This window comes from Lampetra fluviatilis, chromosome 18 (assembly GCF_964198595.1).
Source record: "Lampetra fluviatilis chromosome 18, kcLamFluv1.1, whole genome shotgun sequence".
In the NCBI taxonomy this organism is placed as follows: Eukaryota; Metazoa; Chordata; class Hyperoartia; order Petromyzontiformes; family Petromyzontidae; genus Lampetra; species Lampetra fluviatilis.
In genome coordinates this window covers 10,045,366-10,068,111 of record NC_136292.1, presented here as the reverse complement: position 1 = coordinate 10,068,111, position 22,746 = coordinate 10,045,366, and the positions used below count along the sequence as shown (strand labels likewise).

Sequence of the window (22,746 nt, the reverse complement as noted above, 5' to 3'; positions counted from 1 at the left end):
AGGGATGTCACCCGTCCTGGTTTCACCAGGATTGTCCTCTTTTCGAGGTAGCTGTCCTGCAAAATTTGAAAGTCTTCCCATGACACTTTAAAGCAGCAATTTTGTCAGTTGAGTTCGTTTGTAATAAAAGCACGCCATTCAAGACGATGTTTCATCATTCCATGTAGGTCTCTCCTCTTCCGGTATGGTGATACGTGGGTGCTGTCACCCCTCTCGTGGCCCACTCTGTTACGTGAACGAAGTTGACAATGAAGTTCGTAATGAATGACATCGCTAAGGGGCCGTCCATAAATGACGTCACGCGATTTTGGACGATTTTTGACCCCCCCCCCTTCGTCACACGACGTCACAAAAAGTCAGACCCCCCCCCTCTCAAATATGACGTCACAAAGCTCTGCCCCCCCCAAATAAAACATGCTTCAAATCGCTTTAAACAATTGTCATTGCAGTGCGTATTTAATGTGGCGTGGCGCTGCACTCTGATGTTGTAGAAGAAAACATTTATTAAAAAGTCTATTTAATTAAGTAGAACGTGTTGTCTATCTATATATATAAAATCGCAAATCTGTCTGTCTGTCTGTGTGTGTGTCTGTCTCTCTGTCTGTGTGTCGCCGGACCATACGCAGTTTCATTGGACGAAATGTGAGGGATTTGCGAGATACGATTGGTCCGTTTGGTTTTCCTAGCGCTGCGATTGGCCCGTTCATCGCGGACCACGGCGGTTGCCCCTGGCAACGGGTAGCGACGCATTCGCTGCGGGGGTGGACGCCATTTTTAATTCCCGTTATAAATATGCGCACGCATTAACACGCGGCTCTGAGGTAAATTCATCAAAGTTTCACGTCCTCTTCACTCCCCCCCCACCCCAATGTGTGCACTTACTATTATAGGGTCGGTAAATAATAAAATTATAGCGATTACACAGTATTATTGTAGCACGGGGGGGGGGGGGTAACGGCCCCAGTACCCAGCCTCAGCCGGGTGGGCAATTTAGGCGAGGCCGGAGGCTCTGCACGGTACTAGGCCTCGACACCCCACCACACTATAGGCCGTACATATTACTGCACAGCGGCCGAGGAGATCGTGGCTGGGGGGGGGGGGGACAGGGGTAGCAGCCCATCTGTGTATATATGTAAGGTTATTAAGAAATATATTTTTCACCTGGGCAACGTCGGGTACTTCTGCTAGTATTTATTTAAAGTTGTGCATTTTGATGTGACGTCACATTTCTCAACCCCCCCCCCCCCCTCTCGTCACACATCGTCACAAATGTCTGACCCCCCCCCCCCCCACTAGGTGCGGGACGTCATTTATGGACGGCCCCTTACAGCAGAAAGAACAATCCTGGCAACAAAGGTCCTCCTCGGGGCCAGACGGAGGCGATCCATCGGCCCCTCGGTTCGTCTAGGCCAGCTAAAAGTCGAGATACTATCACGAGCGAAGACACAGATGTCCTCGCAAAGATCCTTCAGCAAGAAAACATCGACATCCTTACTTTCCAAGAGACGCATGTGGAGGAAAGCAGCTATCTACGATTGAACATTCCAGGGTGCATCCTCGCTGCTTCTAAGGGCCGCGCTAAACACGGTCTGGCTACTTACGTCACGCATCACGTGAAAAAAGCAACAGAAGTCATTCCAAGGCCGTAATTATAATATATATGCTCAAAATGCCCCCCCCAATATTTTGGTATGAAACATTTTATTGCGATGCTATGTAAATAAAGACAACAATTTGCTAAATCTTGGCCACAATATCTGGTCTTGTCTTCAATAAATCAATGCATAGATTTATGTTTATATGATTGTGGTTATGGTTGTACTTGATTAATTCCTAATCTCTGCTATTACATACAATGAAACAAGAAATGGTAAAAAAGTAAAAACAGCAATGTAATACAATACACTATTCGACATTGGGAAAAAAAGTCCATCCCATGTGGTCCTGAATTTTTTCATATTTTAGGCAGGAAATGATTTTTCAACTTTAGATTTTTTTTTTGGGTTGGGACCTTCAGACACCCTGGAAGATTTGGTCCCCCCCAATGTTGACTCCATGGCCACGCTACGGCCTTGAGTCATTCAGACAGACAACGACTTCACAGTTGGGACAGAAATCGCCGGTCTCATCTCTCCAATGTCCACGAACGACCACATCATCCTGGCACCTACCTCCTTTGCCAGCGGCACAACATCCCGCGGTCTACATAGGTGACTTCAATAGCCATCGCACGATGTGGGGTTACCTAGTTAACGACCTGGTAGGCGAACAAATCGTTGATTGGGCATCTGCACAAGAGCTCTTCCTCGTTTTTTGATGCCAAGCAACAAGGCACATTCCACTGCGCATTGTGGAATAGGGAATACAACCCAGACCTGTGCTTTGTAACTACAGATAAGAATGGCTCAGCCTTTGCCGACAGCCAGCACAAGCACGTGGTCATCCATGTTGGCCACGAAATTCCAGTAATCACGAGCACGCCAAGACCACCATTGCAACTTCGGACGGCCAAATTGGCCTGTTTTTAAATCCTTTATATTAAGTTCGCTTGCTTGCTTGCGTGCTTGCTTGCTTGCTTACGACCGTGCAAATCTTTCGGTCGTTTTTTAACCCACTTCCCGTGATTCAATCGAGCTGATATTTTCCACACAGACTCGTTGTGCGAGACAATTAATGTTCGTGAAAAAAAATTCCCAAAATTTTACACTTTTTAGGCAAAAAAAATTATTTTACATATATTCAAATAGAACTCATTCATGGCTTTGGCTGAACGTCACAGTGTAAGAGCCCAGAGCGTAACCCCTCCACAGGCCGTGGCGGAGTAGCGCAGTTGGTAGCGCCCTCGCTTCCCATGCCAAAGGTCGCGGGATCGATCCCCACAGGCGAATATATTTTTAAATCCTTTATATTAAGTTCGCTGCCACGCATATAAAGGATTTATAGTGAAAAACTTAGTTTTTACGGGTTATACTTATTTATGGCTGCTGTGGAAGAATACCAACCACATCTCCACCAACCGTGAAAAGTTTGAGCAGTTCATCGTGCTCGCGAAGCAAGCCGCCAGGGATGCGATTCCGCGGGACTATTGGAGGCCCTACACCCCCAGCTGGAGAACAAGAAAGCACTGGTGACCCGGAGATCGCGACAGCCCATTTACACTCGCTCGATTCTGCCAGACGAGCAAAGTAGGCAGCATTGATGGAGTCTTTTGGCTTCACGCAATCCAGCAACAGGGCATGGGGGTACTGCGGAAGCTCGGTGGAGCAGCACCCTCAGAACACCGGACTCCTAAGGCAACTGCTCATGGGATAGCGACGCAGCTTCCCGGCAATGCAAAAACAATCGAAAGTCGAAAGCAAGAACGCGCAGTAAAACAAGCCGCAAAAGCTACTCTTTACCAGTGTCAAAAACTCTCCTCTGTCTGGAGCTGTACTTCCAGAAGACATAGATGCCGCACTGGCAGTAAGGAAGGCAGGGAAAGCCGCAGGAATAGATGGGATTTACCCAGAATTCCTAAACACCTTGGGCAGCGAAGGAAGAAAGTGGCTGGTGAAACTTTTGTAACAATCATCGCCACCAGCAAGCTACCAAGACTTTGGAAAAAAGTTAAAGTTATTGCTCTCCTCAAGCCAGGAAAACCTGCTGATGACCCACACAGCTACAGGCCAATATCTCTTCTTCATACAGCCTACAAGCTACTGGAGTGAGTACTGCTAGCCCGACTCTCTCCTCTCTTGGAAGCCACCATACCACCTGAGCAGGCAGGTTTTCGGCCACAACGAAGTTGTTGTGACCAGGTCCTCGCCTTGACATCACACATCTAAGCCGGCTTTCAGTATAAGTAGATGAAGTAGCTGTTTTCATAGACTTGTCCTCTGCATGCGACACGGTGTGGTGCCGACGACTCCTCCTTAAACTCGGCAACACCATCAAGTGTGATTAAACGGTTTGCTTCATCGCCAATAGGCTCAGCGACCGACAATTTCGGGCCCATCTCAGAAACCAGGTCAGCCGCCCACGAACTTTACAAAATGGCTTACCACAGGGATCAGTATTAGCACCAGCCCTGTTCATTCTCTACACCAGCGACATGCCGGACACGTTAAGCCGCAAGTTCATTTACGCAGACGGTCTCGCGCTGGCTAGCCAAGCGACGATGGTGAGCGCAGCTTAAGACGGCTTGAACACCGGCGTAAGGAAATTTGTAAAGTATTTCTACTCCTGGCAATTAAAGTCAAACCCAACCAAGAGAGTGTCCTCAGAATTCTATCTCAGCAATGCAGAGGCAAAAAAAATACACTGAAGATCGAGGTTTGTGTTAAAACCATATCCCACCACCCACTCGCGAAATACCTTGAAGTGGTGATCGATCGAAGTCTCGCTTTCAAGCAACACATTAAGCAGTTGAGCAACAAAATAAAAACGCGCACGAACATTGTCCATAAACTGACAGGAACTAGTTGGGGCTGTAATGCTCGAATACTACGGACTGCCACGCTCACCTTCGTGTATTCGATGGGAGAGTATTGATCACCTGTGTGGGGACGCACAGGTGATCAATACTGAACATCGCACTGCGTGCCATCTCAGGCACGCTGAAGTCGACGCCGATCCAGTGGCTCCCGGGACTCACCGACATCGCTCCGCCGCAAATGCGTCGTGAAACAGCGGCCATCTATAAGTACCAAACAATTCTCATCCAACTGCACCTTCCAATACATCGGGACATAAAGCTAATTCCGCCTGTTCGCCTACAATCACACCACCCCTTCTGGATCACAGCAGCCTCACTCCACGCCACGAATACAAATGAAGACCAGAGATGGAAGCGAGTCTGGACTGTGGCCGAGACGTCAAAAATAAACATCTCATACAGGAGCCTACCGTCGAACCTCCCCGTTTCAACCTCCCACGCCGCCAGCGGTCGTCCATCAACCGAATCGGGACCGGGCACGGCCGATGCGACCACGTGATGCACAATTGGCGCATCAAAGATTCGGCAACCTGCAAGTGCGACCACGAATCCGAAACCATCGACCACATTGTAAATACTCCGCTGCTGCTGTTTTCACTCCTTTAAAGGAAAAATGGACGAGATCCACTCTGTGTCTGAACAGACACATTGAGTGGAGAATAAATCTAAAATTACATCTTTAATCTGCTGCAATTAATCCATACGAAAGAAGAAGAATCAGGCATACGAAAGAAGACGATTGCGGTGGCTGACCGAGCGAGCGAACACTCGTGGCAGCAGACATCGGCAAACACATTGGTGTGCATCGGCATAAACATTGCAAAAACACCATGGCTTACGCAAGACGTGCCTTGAATTAGGCGAAATGCTTGCAAGCTGACGCCTCCGCAAAGCAAAATTAAACCCCGTGCCGAGTTTTCCTGGCAGATTATGTGATTGGATTTGGTGAATGTTGCACGTTCATGCTGTGCGATGCCTTGCTTGTGCTGCGCAGGGGGCCAGAGAATTAAGGAGAAAAGCCAAGCCTCCTGCTTCGGGGAATGTGAACAGATCCGATGATGGCAACGCTATTTGCTTTGGCTAAGCATCTGCGTGCTGGTATCAATGCCAATTTAAATGTCTTCGTTTATATTAAGAAAATGCCATGGGTTCCCATCCCAAGGAAACATGAGAAACTCAGTTTGCTTTGTTGAAAAGATCGTTGCTGCTAGCTGGGCATGTAACTTGCTTAAACTCGCGTGAGTGAAGGTCTAAAAAATGGTAAGAACATTACTAATCCTATTATAATCCTTATTTTCTAAAGTTGCATTATTCGCATCAAAGCAATGATAGAGCAACTGTAACGTCATTCACCCCCAATTCTCCCCCACCCCATCTCCTCCGTGACCAGGAGAGCTGGGTTAGGAGGCCTTTGTTAATTAGCGGATCTAAAAAAACTTACGGGATATGTTATTAATTTTCGCCAAACAATAATTAAGGATCATTGGAATGTACTTTAGTAGTTTATTTTGGATAATTAATTGTTTTTTTTAGCATTCAAATCGGTTACATTTAAAACCAGGTTACTTTTTTTACAGAAGCAACGTGCAATTACACGGTGGTGAGATGTTAACTACCTCGCCTGGTATATAGGAGGTCGTGGGTTCGATCCCGATCCCGACCCTGACGCTTGTATATAGTATTATTTAGAGTTTCCATGTTCTCCCCGTGTTTGCGTGGATATTTCTCCAGGTACAAATAAAAAAAGTTCAATTTTTAATTTAGTTTTATATTTTCACGAGTGCCACCTAATGGAAATGTAATGTCATTGTCATCGTGCCGTCGCTTGGATAGCAGCAAATTTTTAGTTTGATTTACACATTCCTGCGGAGGGAGCTGGCAGGAACGTTGGGTTGCTCGGTCAATGGCCAGGGTCAACGGCGGCGTGGTGTATTCCGCAAATATTGGCGACTGTGAGGGCGGGCACAAGCCGGCGTGAGTAGGTTAAACGTTGAGTTTTATAAGGGCACCACGGGGTGACCCGCCCCTCCCCACCCAGCCCCACCCCTCCCACCCCACACCCAGCCCCACCCTCCCCACCCAGCCCCACCCTCCCCACCCAGCCCCACCCTCCCCACCCAGCCCCTCCCCACCCTCCCCACCCAGCCCCTCTCCACCCAGCCCCACCCCTTCCATTTTTGGATTCACGACGGACGGACGGACACAATAATCCCCTGTGGGCTGGTGGAACCAGGAGGTTCCTACCAGTAAAAGCTTTCGTCACTGCAGGAATTCATATTATTGGGTCTTTCTGTAAAGTCACGTAAATAGGTTCAAAGAAAATAACAAAAAAAACTACGACGTTTCGATCGCAACACAAGCGTTCGTCATCAGGACGAACGCTTGTGTTGCTATATTAGAAGCCATTAGTTATCTTTGCTTTATAGTTTTTTATTTGCTATAATTGGCGTGTGTCAACACATTGGTGACCTCCAGGTCGCTGTTGCAAAATGAGACCTCAACCCAATCCAGTCCTCTTGAATCCTCACCACGTTTTTATTTTCAGCAACAAAACATCAACTCGACTTGATTATTTTTTGACAGTTTTGCTCATTTCAAATTGCGTTTAATGTGAACTATCGAAAACAAATCTGGAAGCATTCCAATGTTCACTATAAAATACAAACGCTTTCAACCCACCCCCCCTACCCCCACCTGGGCTATAATAAACCCCCCAACGTCGTGACGACCACGTGACGTCAACACAATGTGTGCGTGATGACGTCAGGGCACGGCTGGTTTACGGCGGTGGACGCTGTTGGCGCGATGACGTCGCGTTCCACCTCACCCAATGGGAAGCGAGGGGGCGCGGTGGGGGCCTCGTGAGCCCGCGCCGTGCGCGTGACGTCAGCGCGCGCTGCTTTATTTGTTTATTTATTTACTCGGAGCCGTGCGGGCTGGGAGATGCAGCAACGGAGGAGGGTTGAGAGCGACTCGATTCAATAATTTAGTTTTTTTAATTCCTTTAACCTCCCCGCTCCCTCTTTGTTTTATCATCCGCACGTTTCCTCACAATAGTCTCCGTTCGCCGCTAAAGGTAAGGTTCGTGTAAACGTTTCTGTGTTTTTTACATTTCTATGTGTGTGATCATTCGGGCGCTACGGGAAATGGTCGCGACGCTTCGGCCCCAGCCAGGTACGACCCAGTCAAGTGTGGAGATGGCGATTTGTGTGGTAAAAGAATCGCGAAATGATCGACGGATTCGCGATCACAGCGGTGAGACGCACCGTGGGTATAACAGGGGCGTTGATTGTAGTAATGGTTGGTTTCAATCGGTAGTGGCGTATGTGGAGCGAGCTGGTGGTTAGAATGCATAGGGGCAGGTGCCAGGCTCCATTCAAACATTGATGGGAAATTCCTACTCGCATCAGGCCTCGCAATCCATGACGTTGAACGTTATCCATAGCCTAGTTAATCATACGAGATCTGTGTTCATGGCAGTGTTAGATGTTGACGCTTCTCGGCTGATGTCCATCATCAGCCTTGATCCATCCACTGCTGAATGAAAAAGGCCTCTTCCTAAGCGGTCCTGTAACACGGGTTTATTTTGTCGCACTGGCATATTGGAGTAAGTGTAGTGCCCCATTGGAACCTCCTTTGCCAGTAGAAAAATATGATAATTGGGTTTTTACCCTTTTATCTGGCAACAAAACTGACACCTTTTTTTACAAGGAGTCATGTTTGCATTGACCACAATACCTGCGGTGGGAATGCAAAAAAAACCAATTATCATATTTTGCTACTGGCAATGGAGGTTCCAATGGTGTAAATTCTTACCCCGAGCTCTCATACTCTGATGGTGCATTGTCTTTGAGTTGTGCGCCTTTTGGCGTCATCTAGTCCAACACCATGTGAGACTAGGCTCTGAGAAAAGCTGTCTCGGGTGTGGACCAATCAATATCAATGACCGTGCATACATTTTCAGAGTTGTGTTTTTTTGTTTGCATTCCGACCGCAGGTATTGTGGTCAATGCAAACATGACTCCTTGTAAAAAAAGGTGTCAGTTTTTTTGCCAGATAAAAGGGTAAAAACACAATTATCATATTTTGCTACTGGCAAAGGAGGTTCCAATGGTGTAAATGCTTACCCCGAGCTCTCATACTCTGATGGTGTATTGTCTTTGAGTTGTGCGCCTTTTGGCGTCATCTGGTCCAACATCATGTGAGACTAGGCTCTAAGAAAAGCTGTCTCGGGTGTGGACCAATCAATTTCAAGGACAGTGCATACATTATCAGAGTTGTGTTTTTGTTTGCATTCCGACCGCAGGTATTGTGGTCAATGCAAACATGACTACTTGTAAAAAAAGGTGTCAGTTTTGTTGCCAGATAAAAGGGTAAAAAGACAATTAGCAATTATTAAGTAGAAAGAATACGGTGTATATTTTCAATTAGAATAATAATAATTTGGAGTCCAGTTGCAATCCACTGCTGCATTAATGCCTCACCGCGCCGTGTCAGTGGTTAGGCATTGTTTAACCATACTTCACCACCCTGGTCAGTTGCTGGTTGATGAAGGTGATGGGGGCGACCAGGAGATCGGTGAACATATAATTTGCCACTGATGTTGCCCGTGGCTGGGAATCGAGCTTAGAGGTTAACTTATTTATTTCTCTCATAGCGCAGTGCGCCAACCACGATTACAGCAATACCATTTTGCAATAATAATAATAATGTCATGGTCAAACGCGCACCCCCTGCTGTAAAGTGGACGTGGACAGCGATGGTGTTCACCAAGCGATGGTGTTTGCACAGTGGTATCTTGCAATGGAGGATACAGCTCATGTGCAAGTCTGCATTCTAATAAATACCGACAGGGCAAATGCATGTGTCTGTGGGGCTTGGTGAAATATCTGCAGCTTTTGTTGGGAAGTTGTGAGTGGTCGTCCTATGGGGTGTCTAGCCCCTGACATGGGAATGTGGAATTTGGGCCGAGGACGTTTTTGCCTTTATTTTTGTGTGTCTTTAACACGTACTGCAATGTATTTAAAGGTTACAGAATCACGGCAGGCACCCCCGCATTACGTAATAATCATTACACAATATGTATCCTGTCACCAAATCACCTGGAATTAATTAGATGTTATGAAATCTCGAGAGCGAAGCAGATTTGATACATGAAACACGTGCCATATGCTGCAAAATCAATTGTACTGTTTAACAGGTTAGGCTTTCGCGACCAATATTATCCATAATGCAGGTTTTTTTAGGTTAGATCGCATATATATTAGTGTTTCGTTAAACCCCGACAGCCAATTTGTAAGCAAAACATGTCAGTTATTAGTTAAGCACATTCAGTGTGTTGCTAGTGGCGGGTTTAACAACATATTTATATTTACGCGATCAAACCCCAAAAAAACCGTAATGAATAATTGTACCGTACGCCTGTGTTTCCACGTCTATGCTTTCGATCTTCATGAACCTGCACTGACCAGCATGGTGAAGTATGCCTAAATAAGCCTCACAACCCACACAGCAAGCCTTATCTATCAATCTACTGCCATTAGAGCTGGTCACATGCTCAGCAAGATTTGATGTTAATTTCCATTTTCAATGTCGTCCGATAACCAAGGATACCCAGCCCTACACAACCGAATAATACTACACATGAGTGAGCTTTCACCATGGTAAATAACAGATCTCGAACTGTGTTTACATGGCCATTTATATTCATGTTTATTGCTGTCAACTTGTGTTGGCTAGTAATTCATGTATTTTTACAATTTTTTTATTAATCCATAATAGGTATTTTTTTGGGTTAGATCGTGTAAATATACACGTGTTGTTAAACCCGCCATCACCCGACACAGCCAATCAGCAAGATTTGTGACATATACAAACATGCCAATTAGTGACTAGTTCAGCACACCGGTGTGTTGGAGAGTAAACCCACAACATTTATATTCGAGCACGACGTTTTTGCTGGAAATTACAACCAGCCGCATCAGGCGACAGTCAGAATGGTGGAGAAATCCTCCTGCTGTTGCATCTTAAAACACGTTCCTTTGGAGTGGGCAGGTAGGAACTTGGTTGGACAGCGCGACGTTCAGGGGGAGGTGGGGGAGTTGGATCAGTGGGCATGTTGACCCTTCCCCCCTACCCTCCCCGACATCGTCAACCAATCGCGGCTATGCTCGGTGTTCGGTGGGGAGGTGCATGGGTGGGCGGAATTCCGGATATGCACGACAGACAGACAGACAAATAATCCCTGGTGGGCAGTGTGGAACCTGTTGTTCCTACCTGTATAAGAGGGGGCTAAATGTGATGTTATCACTTGTGAGCCAATCGGGTACGAAGACCAGAGGGGTGGGGGGAGGGGTCATATTTGGTCAATTACAATGGAAATCTATTATTGGTTGGGTTATTCATAGTTAATCATTAGTATTCTTTATTAATGCCCTCAAATGAAAGCGGTGTAAATTTTACGTGCAAATTACATTTAGTTTTGTTCCTTGCAAACATACCTCGATGGACCTTTTCATGAACAGGAAATTGAGTGATTGTATCACATATTCTCTTGCGTGGGGTGTTTTTAACAGCTACTATTTTTGCAATGGCTAAACAATGCACTGAAAACATTAGTGCAAATTTATTTGGATGTGCCACAATTTTAACTGCGGTCGAGACTGCTAATTCATTCCACAACAAAACGCATCACTTGCTGATTGGGGGGACAGATATGTCATCTCTAAGGACTTAAGTCTGGCGAACTGAACTCAAATGAATGTCTATAGAAAAAAACCAAACGTGTGCCGCAGCCTACAGTGACATTCCATGATTCTAGGGGTCGTTTGGCAGTGTTGCGTCTGCAGATAGAATCTGATGATAGGTTTCTGCCGCTCTACTGACATTCGGGGTCTCATTCGATGATTGATACAAGGCGGCCTTGGTTTTGTTTTACTCCTGGGAGCTGAAAAAAATTCGTGACAGTGTAATTGGAGTTGTCATTAATCAAAGCCTAATGCAGATAAGCGTGCATGCAAATACGTCTCATTCTTGTATGATTGATAGCTAGCACGTGATGTGATATTAACACGAGCTCGGCTTTGTTACTTAAACCGTAGGCAGTCATAATGATGGAGTCTTAAGTTGTATGTAAGTGTTGTGTGGGTATGTTACTGTGGTGAGAATTTGCAATAATTGAGAGCTGAACAGGATAAGGTAAATTTTTCTTCACTCAGTTGAATGCGTGACATTTTGTTGTCATTAATTATGCTTTTTAGCAGGGACAAAGAAATCCCCTCCAACAATTTCAAGTGTAAATGTATGTAACTCGTCTACTAAACACGTTGAAAAGAGCATTGTCCAACAGGCTTTTAGTTTATAAAAAAAAAATCGTGTGTCTTCTGCGAACAATGCATTGACCTTTTAACAACAGTGGAAATACACTCGGTGTTGAGAAAAAATTCTCTCTGCTTGCTTTTTTATTTGTCGGTCAGACAGGTACAGCCAGAAGATTGAATGTGCTTTGCTTTGAAAATAGTGATTGGGCAGCCGATGACTTACCTATAGAGCAGCGTGCTACAAGTGATCATTTTGGTAGAACCGCATTTGAGACATTTTCTCCAACACTTTAGAGGGGAATTATGGAATGTTTTTTTAAGTAATGACCTCTCTTCGAAATGCATACCAAAAATAATCAAGCGGTTGATGTGGAAAATCAATCTTGCCAGGTAGACCAGAACATCAGTTGACTTTTAATTCTACTTCGTTTACGATTGGAGACATTATTAAATGTGCAGTAATTGTATTTAACAAGCTGAAGTGCAGTTTAAATGTGGGTAATAAATCACTGTACAGGTGACTGACATTTCCCATTGTAGGCTTTAGTATGGACGCATGAAGGGATTTGCTTAGAATGTGGGCATTGTAATGTTGGTGCCACTCTAAGGCTGTTCCTTGCCAGAATGTCAATTTTAAATGAAGATTAGCCATCCATCATAGATTTATGAAGGATATACAAGGGAATGTGGCCTTTAGACAACTCAACGTGTAGTTATTGATTGAAAGACAATTGCCTGTCAGAATATTTTATATAGCATTTAATAATAGAAGGCAATAGTATTTACATTACAACTTTTTTTTATCAATATATGGTGCTTAACAAAAACATTCCACCAACATTATAGTCAATGACACTATTAAAAGGAAAAAAATATACAGTTTTTTTATTATGCTTGTTTTCCCAGGAAAGCCTCATTGAGTCTCAAGACACTTTTTTCAGGAGGGTCTTGGCAAGTTTTCACAGGAGGTGACCATTGTTATGTATATAGTATTCCAAACGAGTCAAGGGTAATATTTTTGCCATATTTACATGGGTGACATTTCAAGCAATGGCCTTTATTCGTAGCATGGCATGGTAAAGGTGCGAACGAAGAAACTTCAGAGTGAGTGACGTAGGCAGAGAAGAGGAGAGGTTGACAGCGTGGACTTGAACAGGGGGGCAAGTGTGTCAGCAGTGCAGACAGCCAGGAAGTGGGAGTTACAGATTTCAGAGGGAGCAGCAGAGAAGGTGCGACCTATCGATCGTGCGTAGGTTGGACTAAGGTTTAAAAAAAAAACTTGCTTGTTGGAGCAGGATACAGGGGTGGGGGCTACATCAAGATTCAGATGAGACGGTAGTGGCAGGCAGGGGAGATTCCATGAAGATATTGTAAGCTGGCAGTTGATCTGGAATTGGCTAGGAATCCAATGGAGGGATTTGAGGATTGGGGTGGTGTGTGGAAAATGTTTATAGTAGGGTTTACAAAACCAGTGACAATGTATTAGCAGTCTACCACTGTACAATGCAGGATGACACTCTTTCAGGAAGGGCATGGATAAGGATATTTTCCCAATTCCTTAATTAGTGTTTTGCATGCGAAAGTACCCTAAAAAAACACAATGCGAGGTGAAACTGATTTGTTCAAAATCATTATGCAATGCCTCAGTTTACTGTGAGCGATTCAAAAGAAACGGGGGGTGGTAGGTTATGTTGTTTTTATTATTCTGGTAACCAGGAGGTTTTGCTCGTCCTGTTCAATCAAATTCCACAAGAATACATTGATATGAAAGGCCCATTGGTGAATAGTAACTGTTATCCTCGTGATGAAAGTCATTCCCTTGTTTAGTTCTTTGATCTGATATAATTTATTTAAAGTAGATTAATGCTAATTTAAATGTAAACGATTTAAAATGATTTGCCATTCAACTTTTCAACGGGCAGCGCTTTGAAATGAATCTTGGAATGACATGAACTTCCGAATGTATACTTTAGCAGCTTTATGGCATGCTGTGGCTGTAACATCACAAAGGTCACGTTTTTATTACTATGGTACAGAGGCTTTGGTCGGACGGCTAAAATAAGCCAAACCTCCCCTTCCCCCCACTGTGCTCCTAAGACATCGGTTGACAGTAATTGACTACAGTACCTGTATATGATGGTCTTCCTCCTGTGGAGTGTGGCTGAAATAGTTACCTTGTCTCAAAATAAGTAATGTTTAAAAAAAACTTTTTAAAAACACGCTTTAATGAAATGTACCGTACTAGTGATAGCAGAACTCCACGACTCCAGGAAGTGGCCCCGAAACTTGCCATAACGTAAGGGGCCGTGGTGATTTACAGCCAACGTCAGTTGAGCGTGGACAATTAGACCCAAGCCGAAACATAACATATAAACAATAATGTTTAAAATTATATATTTTTATTTTTAATGATAGAATACAGTATTGTCATCAGTATGACATAAGTATACCAAGTTTGTAGTCGATACCACATTGGGAAGTGGGTAATAATTGAGTTACAAGATTTGAGGATACAACAACAGAGTGAGTTAATACTGGTAGAAACCTCTGGTTACACCAGCCCACAGGGGATTATTGTGTCTGTCCGTCGTGCAGGGAGGGGCTGGGTGGGGATGGAGGGGCTGGGTGGGGAGGGTGGGGCTGGGTGGGGAGGAGAGGGGCTGGGTGGGGAGGAGAGGGGCTGGGTGGGGAGGGTGGGAGGGGTGGGGCTGGGTAGGGAGGGGCTGGTCACCCCGTGGTGCCTTTATAAAACTCAACGTTTAACCTACTCACGCCGGCTTGTGCCGGCCCTCATAGTCGGGCATATTTGCGGAATACACCACGCCGCAGTTGACCCTGGCCATTGACCGAGCAACCCAACGTTCCTACCAGCTCCCTCCGCAGGAATGTGTTAAAAAGCGTGTAATAATAAAATAACGGGGACGCGTGGCCCGTCTTGACAGCCGTCTCCAGCGAATTATGATAAATGTGCAAAGTTAACCAGACTTGCAATAATTCACCCACCCACCCCATAGCAAATCTCAGAATTACATGAATTGTTATGATTTGTGGTTAATTAATTAATTATGTAAATACAGGTGTGTGTTTGAAACCTCTCATTTGAATATTTTTTTCCTTTAGTCTTGGTTTGTCCCATTTTTTTAAATGTTACAGAATATAATTTACATAAAATTTGCATGTCATTTGGTTGTGTTATTCATGCTACTGTCTGTCTTATTCAGATTTTCTACCTCATTTACTGACGCATTCTCGTCCAAGAGCATCAACTATCACGCTAACTCCAGTTATCCTCTCAGCGGCTTTAAGCTGGCCATCAAACAAAGACGGTCACTGAATCGCGCGCTTTCAAATGCACTTTTGCGTCCATCTGGAATGCTTTTCCTTACGATGTTAGGAAGCCACTAGAGCTTTGAGCTATTTCATCTAGATTGAAAACGAATTTCTTGAGAACTGCTTTTTGTGTTTAGTTTGTTGTCTTTCCCCCACACCGCCGATTAGCACGGTTGACTCTATGTACGGTGTGAAAGAAGTTCAACATACATTCACTCACTGAGCTACGCAGCCTTACGTGAGGCCTTATCGTCCAACTTCCACAGTTGCCCCTCTGAGGCACGAGTTCATGTGTTGTCGTCTTTATGTGGTACTTCTTGTTATGTATAGTCGACGCTACTGTCTCGTTCGGTTTGCATAATTTGTCGCAACCAATAGTCTAAAGTAAAAAATAAATGCGCACATTTTGCACAAATTGAAAATTATTCATACTCTTTGGTTCTTTCGGTAAAGTCACGTAGGTATAAAATAAAATAGATCACGACGTTTCGGGCGCAACACAAGCGTCCTTCATCAGTTGGGAAAGCATGGCCTGCTGCTGATGCAGACTGTTTTAAAAGGTTTGAAATGGGTGTAGCCCAAGGGTCAGACCATGCTTTTTCCACCTAATGAAGGACACTTGTGTTGCACCCGAAACGTCGTGATTTATTTTATTTTCTACCTACGTGACTTTAACCAAAGAGTATGGATTCCTGCAGTCACGAAAGCTTCAAATCAAGATTGAAAATAATTCGCACATGCACAATGTTATGCGTGTATTGTTATATAAAAATCAACTGCTACACGCCAAATTAAAACATTGACTCTACGGTACGGTGAAAACATTTTATTGGTAGAAATATTTGTTTATTCCTTGTATGGAACAGTGCGATGTACAGTAGAGCGAGTTCACTAAAAGTAGTTACCCGAAGAAATTAACGTAATCATTCTTTCACTGGTTAATCTGTTACCCTTGCTCAACGGTTACATTTATTAATGCGCTGCCAACGTTTGTTCTGCACATGGCTTATTCCCGTGTTCATTTTGGTAGGGCAGCTATTTGTGGCAAACATGTCAGTACTGTATTGATCAAATATGTGTTTAAAAAAAATTCCTTCTGTAATGTAACAGCCACACCAGACATCAACGTTGACGTGGATTAATTTAACAGGAAATCTTTAAACCTATCTAAAAAAAAACCTGAATGTGTAGACCTGCCATCAATAACAACCACAAAATGCAGTGGTCCCTTGTGGGCACGCATACATTTTCCCTCGTCACGTAAGGGACCGTCTTTTGGAGCCCAGTAATAATGGGAATAGTGCAGTTTTGAATCGTAAACCATAAATAGTAATAAACATACATTTTTAAATATGATGCTCACTTTAATCAATTTAAGTGGTTTCATTGATACTGTTATTATAATGTATTGTTACCATACTGTGTGTTAAAGCCGTATTTGCGGCTTAAATTGTGATGCTTTCAGCTTTTTCCTCTTCACACATAAAGTGGCTCTCTATTTTACATATATTTTGCATTTAATTCGGTGTGTGATTTTTTTCAATGCTTTATCAAACTATTTATTGTTTGATATACATTTGATTCTTGTATAAACTGTAATGTCACTGGCATTTAAAAAATATATGATTTTACGTTTAATATAATCTACTAATATTTTGTTGCATATAGTACATAAATGACAACTGTTATTTAAAATAAATCAGTCGGCAAATTAAAATTAACAAACCTAATTAACAAATTTGAACATGCCCTCAAACAATAGCATGCCGCCAAACGTATATATATTAAAAAATGAAACCACTCAATTTAAGTAGATCAAATCCGTGCACAGAATTCTGATGTCCAACACCACTGCTGACACGCAGATGTTTCTACCGGGCACTGTGTACCTACTGTTTGCATGCATGTGGGCAGACGCTTTATATGACGGCTGCTTGCTTTGCACCAATGAAAGCTGAAGGATTTAATTTTTTTTATTCTGACCTGGACACCACGCCCTGTGCGTCTGGGCAGTGTTTTTTTTATGAGGACGAGTCCCCAGGTCGTGCGTGGCGAGGCGGCGGAGCAAGGATGAGCGTCACGTCGTGGTTCCTCGTGGCGGGCAGCGGCACCCGCAACCGGCTGCCCAAGGAGATGATCTTCGTCGGGCGTGACGAGTGCGAGCTCATGCTGCAGGTGGGTTCAGGCCCTTCTCGTGAATCCAATGACCGCAGGCAATGGGAAGGCTATTCTGGTGGGCCAAAACAAATCTATCATACAAATCTTTATACCGGCATACTGAAATTCCCGGATCTTATCTTAAAATCACTGCATCTTTCATCTTCTTGGTTCTTTCTGTAAAGTCATGTAGAAGGGAAGTAATAAAATAATAAAAATAAAACATAATAAAATAATATAATAATGAAATAAAATGGAAAACTAAAATAATAATTAAATATCATTTTCTTATTGATATATATTTTTTATTGTTTTATTACTTCCCTTCTACGTGACTTTACCGAAAGAACCAAGAAGATGAATCCCTGCAATCACGAAAGCTTTAAATCGAAATCACTGCATCTATCACCGTCATCATCAGCCATGATCAATACAGTGCTGGATAAAGGCCTTCCCAAGCCGTCGTCGCTGTCTCTCTTTGTCTCTCGAGCACCTGTGCACGAGCTGATTTGATCGGTCATCTCGGACGCTTTCCCCTCCCTTGGCTGCAACTGCGGCTTTCGTCTCGACCACTGGCCCTCATCCTTGTCTAGCGATGTTCTGCCCAAGCCGGCTTTTATTAACCTTTTCCCATTGAGACGTCCGCAAGCTGCAGGTGGGTCTTGTTCACCTCTGAATCTTGGAACATGCAAGCGGCTCGGCATTAATTTTATTTAAAAGACATTGTACTCACCGCTGAGAACTGTAGCGACATGACTACAGCTGACACCAAACTGTGCCACACGCCTTCCCCACATGGCCTTGTGGGAACCTCGGTACCGAAAATGTTATTTTATTTTTTAAATTCCGGTTTCATTTTGATGGCGTACACGTACATCATCAGAACCGAAAAGCGTTAAGTCATTCGGATGTTTCTAAATTGCGTCCTCAAATCCTTGTGGTCCGCTTTCCGTCTTGCATTGTAATTCCAAGCTTGCATCCATTCATGTTTCTTTGCACAGTTTTTAGCTTTTGTCCAAGTCGGCGCCGTTGTGATATCTCTCAATGTGCTCTTCACTTTGCCAACCCCACAGGTGTCATGGGCTCAATCTATTTCTGATTGGGATATTAACTTGTAATCATCTGATTGTTAGTTGAGCTTTCTAACGCTATGTATGTATGAATCTTTGCTTAAAGCTTTCGTGATAGGTTCAAAGAAAATAACAAAAAATAACGCAAAAACTATGACGTTTCGATCGCAACACAAGCAATCGTCATCAGCTCTCTGATCTTACATTTACATGCAAATTTCTCACTTTAACATCACTCGCCCCGCCCACTTCGCTTATGACCCTTGGGCTACACCCATTTCAAACCTTTAAAACAGCCTGCCTCAGCAGCTTTCCCGCTATTTTTAAATCCTTTATATTAAGTTCGCTTGCTTGCTTGCTTGCGTGCTTGCTTGCTTGCTTGCTTACGACCGTGCAAATCTTTCGGTCGTTTTTTAACCCACTTCCCGTGATCCAATCGAGCTGACATTTTGCACACAGACTCGTTGTGTGTGACAATTTATTTTCGTGAACATTTTTTTCCAAAATTTTACACTTTTTAGGAAAAAATAAATTATATTTAATTACCAATTGCTTAATGGTGGCAGGCAATCATCTGACCCATAGGTGGCAGCCATCTCAAGCCAGAGGACGAGAGGACTCTAGCCGCCATGCATATAAAGGATTTATAGTGAACAACTTTGTTTTTACGGGTTAATTTTTTTCTCCTGATGACGATTGCTTGTGTTGCGATCGAAACGTCATAGTTTTTTTGTTATTTTCTTTGAACCTATCTACGTGACTTTACCGAAAGACCCAAGAATAGCTATGTATGTATGTATATTGAGCTTCTTTCGCAACGTACGTAGTCAACTGCTTTGCACCACCTAGCTTCGTATTCATCATGTGTAATTACGAAAGAACATTTCAAGCATTGTGTCGTTAAGCATTTGAGCAATAGTTTTACCTTTGGAGAATATACCACACTTGCATCTCTCACATAGTTGATGCGTTTAACCACTTTAACAGCTAAATATAATTTAATGGTGGCTCGTATGGTGGAGGTATGCATTACATGACTTGTCACGTTTTTTTTGACTGCTTGGAAACAAATATTTAATTCGGTAAATGCTAAAATTGTCCACTCTCATTACCAATTGCTTTACGAGATTGGGATGTGAATAATAACCCATTTCAGCAGTGAAATTCGTGCAGATGGCTATAATTACAACATGTTGCCATGGTACCAGAGATTGATTTACTTATTGCCTATGCTTGGTAGGCATTTAATGCTTCACTTTAACTACAATGTGATGAAATGTCAAGCTTCAGGGGTTGTAATTTGATTGAAGAATGCATTACTTTTCTCTGTAAAAATAGTTGTGGTGTGGCATGTGAGGTAACTTCAGGAGAAAAGAGCACACCGTTACTTTAAACCCCGTCACCCTGCAATAATGACCACACTCCTCTCACGCATACGAGAAGCCGTTAAAATAAAGTCAATTCAAGTCAACAAGAGTTAAACATTCGTCTATTCAAACGACCGGAGAATCCGTCCGGACAAGATATTTTCGTCTCAATTCTATTCTCTTATTTGTATGGTCTGCCTTGGAAGTTAAGTTTTTGGCCCTCTTTTTCTCAATTTGTCTGACTGTATCATTCACATTTTTTTGTTTACTAGGAAAGGCCCCACTGAGCTATATAGCTCTTTCAGAGGCGACCTGGCCACAAATGATAGCTCAGCAAAGTGTAGCTTATCATGTTGAAATTTATAGCAGGAAAATAATCTAAATGCACGTTTCAAAATATGGAAGGAAAAACCGGAGGATCCGGAGAAAAATGCACACGACCATGGGGAGAGAGAAAGAGACACGCAAGCTCAAAACATACAGCAGGCGTCAGAGTTAGGATCAAACCCACGACCTCCTGTATACCAGGCGAGGTAGTTAACATCTCCACGTGACCACACGGAGAACATGCAAGTTTAAAATATACAGCAGGGATCAGGGTCGGGATTTAACCCACGACCTCCTGTGTACCAGGCGAGATAGTCAACATCTCACCACCCTGTCGGCCTATGATTTTCATGACCCGTAAATTTTTCTTGCATGCCCAATTTGACGCGTGCACTAATATCTTGAGCATAATAATCGGTCGTAATCTCTTAAATCGCTCAGTCTAATGATAGTAATAAATAGGCATGTACAGATATATCAAGTCATCGATTTAACCAACATTTAATGTTCATGATACATATATTGCATCATGCATATAATAATATATATTTTGATATCACCAAATTGTATGCAAATGATCCTTAAAGGGTGGTGGTTAGTAGAATGTACGACATACAGAAAATGAATTGGAGAGTATCCATGGTACTGGACAGTGCAGTGGGACGTAACACATCACACACAGTACAGAAGATACAAGCAAGATACAAACTTGCTGCTTGAATCGATTTGTGATGCACATTCTGACATTTCATCAAATCGCGGCAGCAGTGAGGTGAACCGTTACATGCCTCGTTATAATGCCCAACAATCTGAGCTTGCGCTCAAGGCTTATTTTTTTGCAAAATCCAAACATAATTGGACTGCAAATCTAATTTCCATGATCGAGTGCAATGGATTTACCCCTGTCAGGCCACCGTTTCTGCAAAGCTACTTATACCAGTGTTCCCTGAATGAATGCAAATGTCCCCAAACGCTTAAGAGTCTCGCAAATTCATGCACTGTTGTCAAACAGGCAGAATCTGAACTGATTGCATCGCACATTCCTCGGATTAACAATGCGGTATTGTACTGGGGCAAATACTGTTCAGTATTTTTTTATAGATTTTATTTTACATTACTTGTTTAATATATATTACAGTTTGCTAGATTGTTTGTTGCTGCTGCTATTTTTGAACCAGTTAATTGAATCGATCACAGGATCCTGTTTATAAATTGAGGTTCACTCACCTGAAGTGAGATTTCCCTCAGATTTTATTTTACCGGCTGTAACAGGCAAATCACATCACTAATCCCATAAAAGCTTCTGCTGAAAATGGGTCGTATTATAGGGAGAATTTGAGATACAGTGGAAGCACGGGACAGACTTTGTATAAAAATAGAATTTTAATAATGTAATAATGTTCTTCTCTGCATTGTCAACACGGTCGTTACGTATCGTAACGTTTTATGGAAATCGGGAACATTCATTCTAGATTTGAAGCTTTCGAGATTGCAAGGATTCATACTCTTAGGTTTTTTCGGTAAAGTCACGTAGGTAAAAAATAAAAACTAAGTAATAAAAATAATAGAAATAAAATTATAAATCAGGACGTTTCGGAGGCAACACAAGTCTCCGTCATCAGGTGGGACCGTCACAGCTAAATTACTGTATCAAGTGATACAGTAAATTATTTTTTTATTTTTTACCTACGTGACTTTACCGAAAAAACCTAAGTATGGGAACATTCATGTTTTCAAATAAATTGTGTTTGCAGATCATTTTTAGATTATACTGTAATACAAGAATCCCTCGCTTTGATACGTAAGGGATGCGTTCTTGGGAAATGCTTCGTAACGCAACATTACTTAAAGCGAGCTCTAATGTAGAATGTACGGCGTACTCTAATGTCCCATCTACTTAATGTTGAAATCGGGGGTTTTTGTTCCTTGCCGACTTACATTTGAACTAATGATACGTACAAATAATTCGCATAAAACTTACCATAAATGTTTTAAGAGCTTGGTGAGCGAGGCCTCTTGGGGTGGGCAGTTGGTGGAGCCATGCAGACAAAGGGGGCTGGATCACTTTCCTCTTCATCTCATGTTGAAGCTGGAGCAATAGGAATGTTCACCAGAGGAAGAAGCTGGTTCTCTTCTGGACTTTGTGGCTTTAATGCAGAACGTTAAAAAAAAAAGTCAGCCAAAGAAAGCTGCGCAGAATTGTTCTTCTCCTGGTACGACAGCTCCTTTTTGAGCAGTGAATGCCACTCGCCCTAGTAACTCAAGAGCTGCGTTCTCGGTTTGGGACATCCTCTCTGAAGATGTCCATTACTGTTTTCAAATTATCAATGCTTCTAGCAACCCTTTTGAAGTTGATATTCGTGGTGGTGGTGGTGCTATCATTTAATCGGCCTCTTCCTCAGCTAGTTCCAGCTGCATCAGATCCTCCGTTGACTGTTCCTCACCATGTGACTCAAGAAACTCCACCATGGCCGATTCCTCCACATTGTCTATTCCAGCTTCCCTCTGCCACGTGGAGGAAACTCTCTCCACCTTGGTGTAGGGATTTTCGGTGGTACGCATTATGCACGTACAGTACGGCATTTCATCACAACGTGCGTTCCTTGTAAAAAAAAAATGTGCGACAATTTTTTTGCACATTTTTATTTATATAACATACGCGACAACATTTATGTTGAAATATGTTCCCTAATTAATCGACA

General features: G+C 43.2%; 1 protein-coding gene across 1 annotated transcript in view; it reads left to right on the top strand.

The window, feature by feature from the left end:
- The first annotated feature begins 7,380 nt into the window (after positions 1–7,380).
- The window catches only part of LOC144937215 (centrosomal protein of 170 kDa-like), a 79,001-nt gene continuing 63,635 nt past the window's right edge, over positions 7,381–22,746 (top strand). Inside the window, 2 exon segments of the mRNA XM_078864570.1 lie at positions 7,381–7,550; positions 17,137–17,298. Coding sequence (XP_078720696.1) covers positions 17,194–17,298 — 105 coding nt within the window. The 5' untranslated portion in view covers positions 7,381–7,550; positions 17,137–17,193.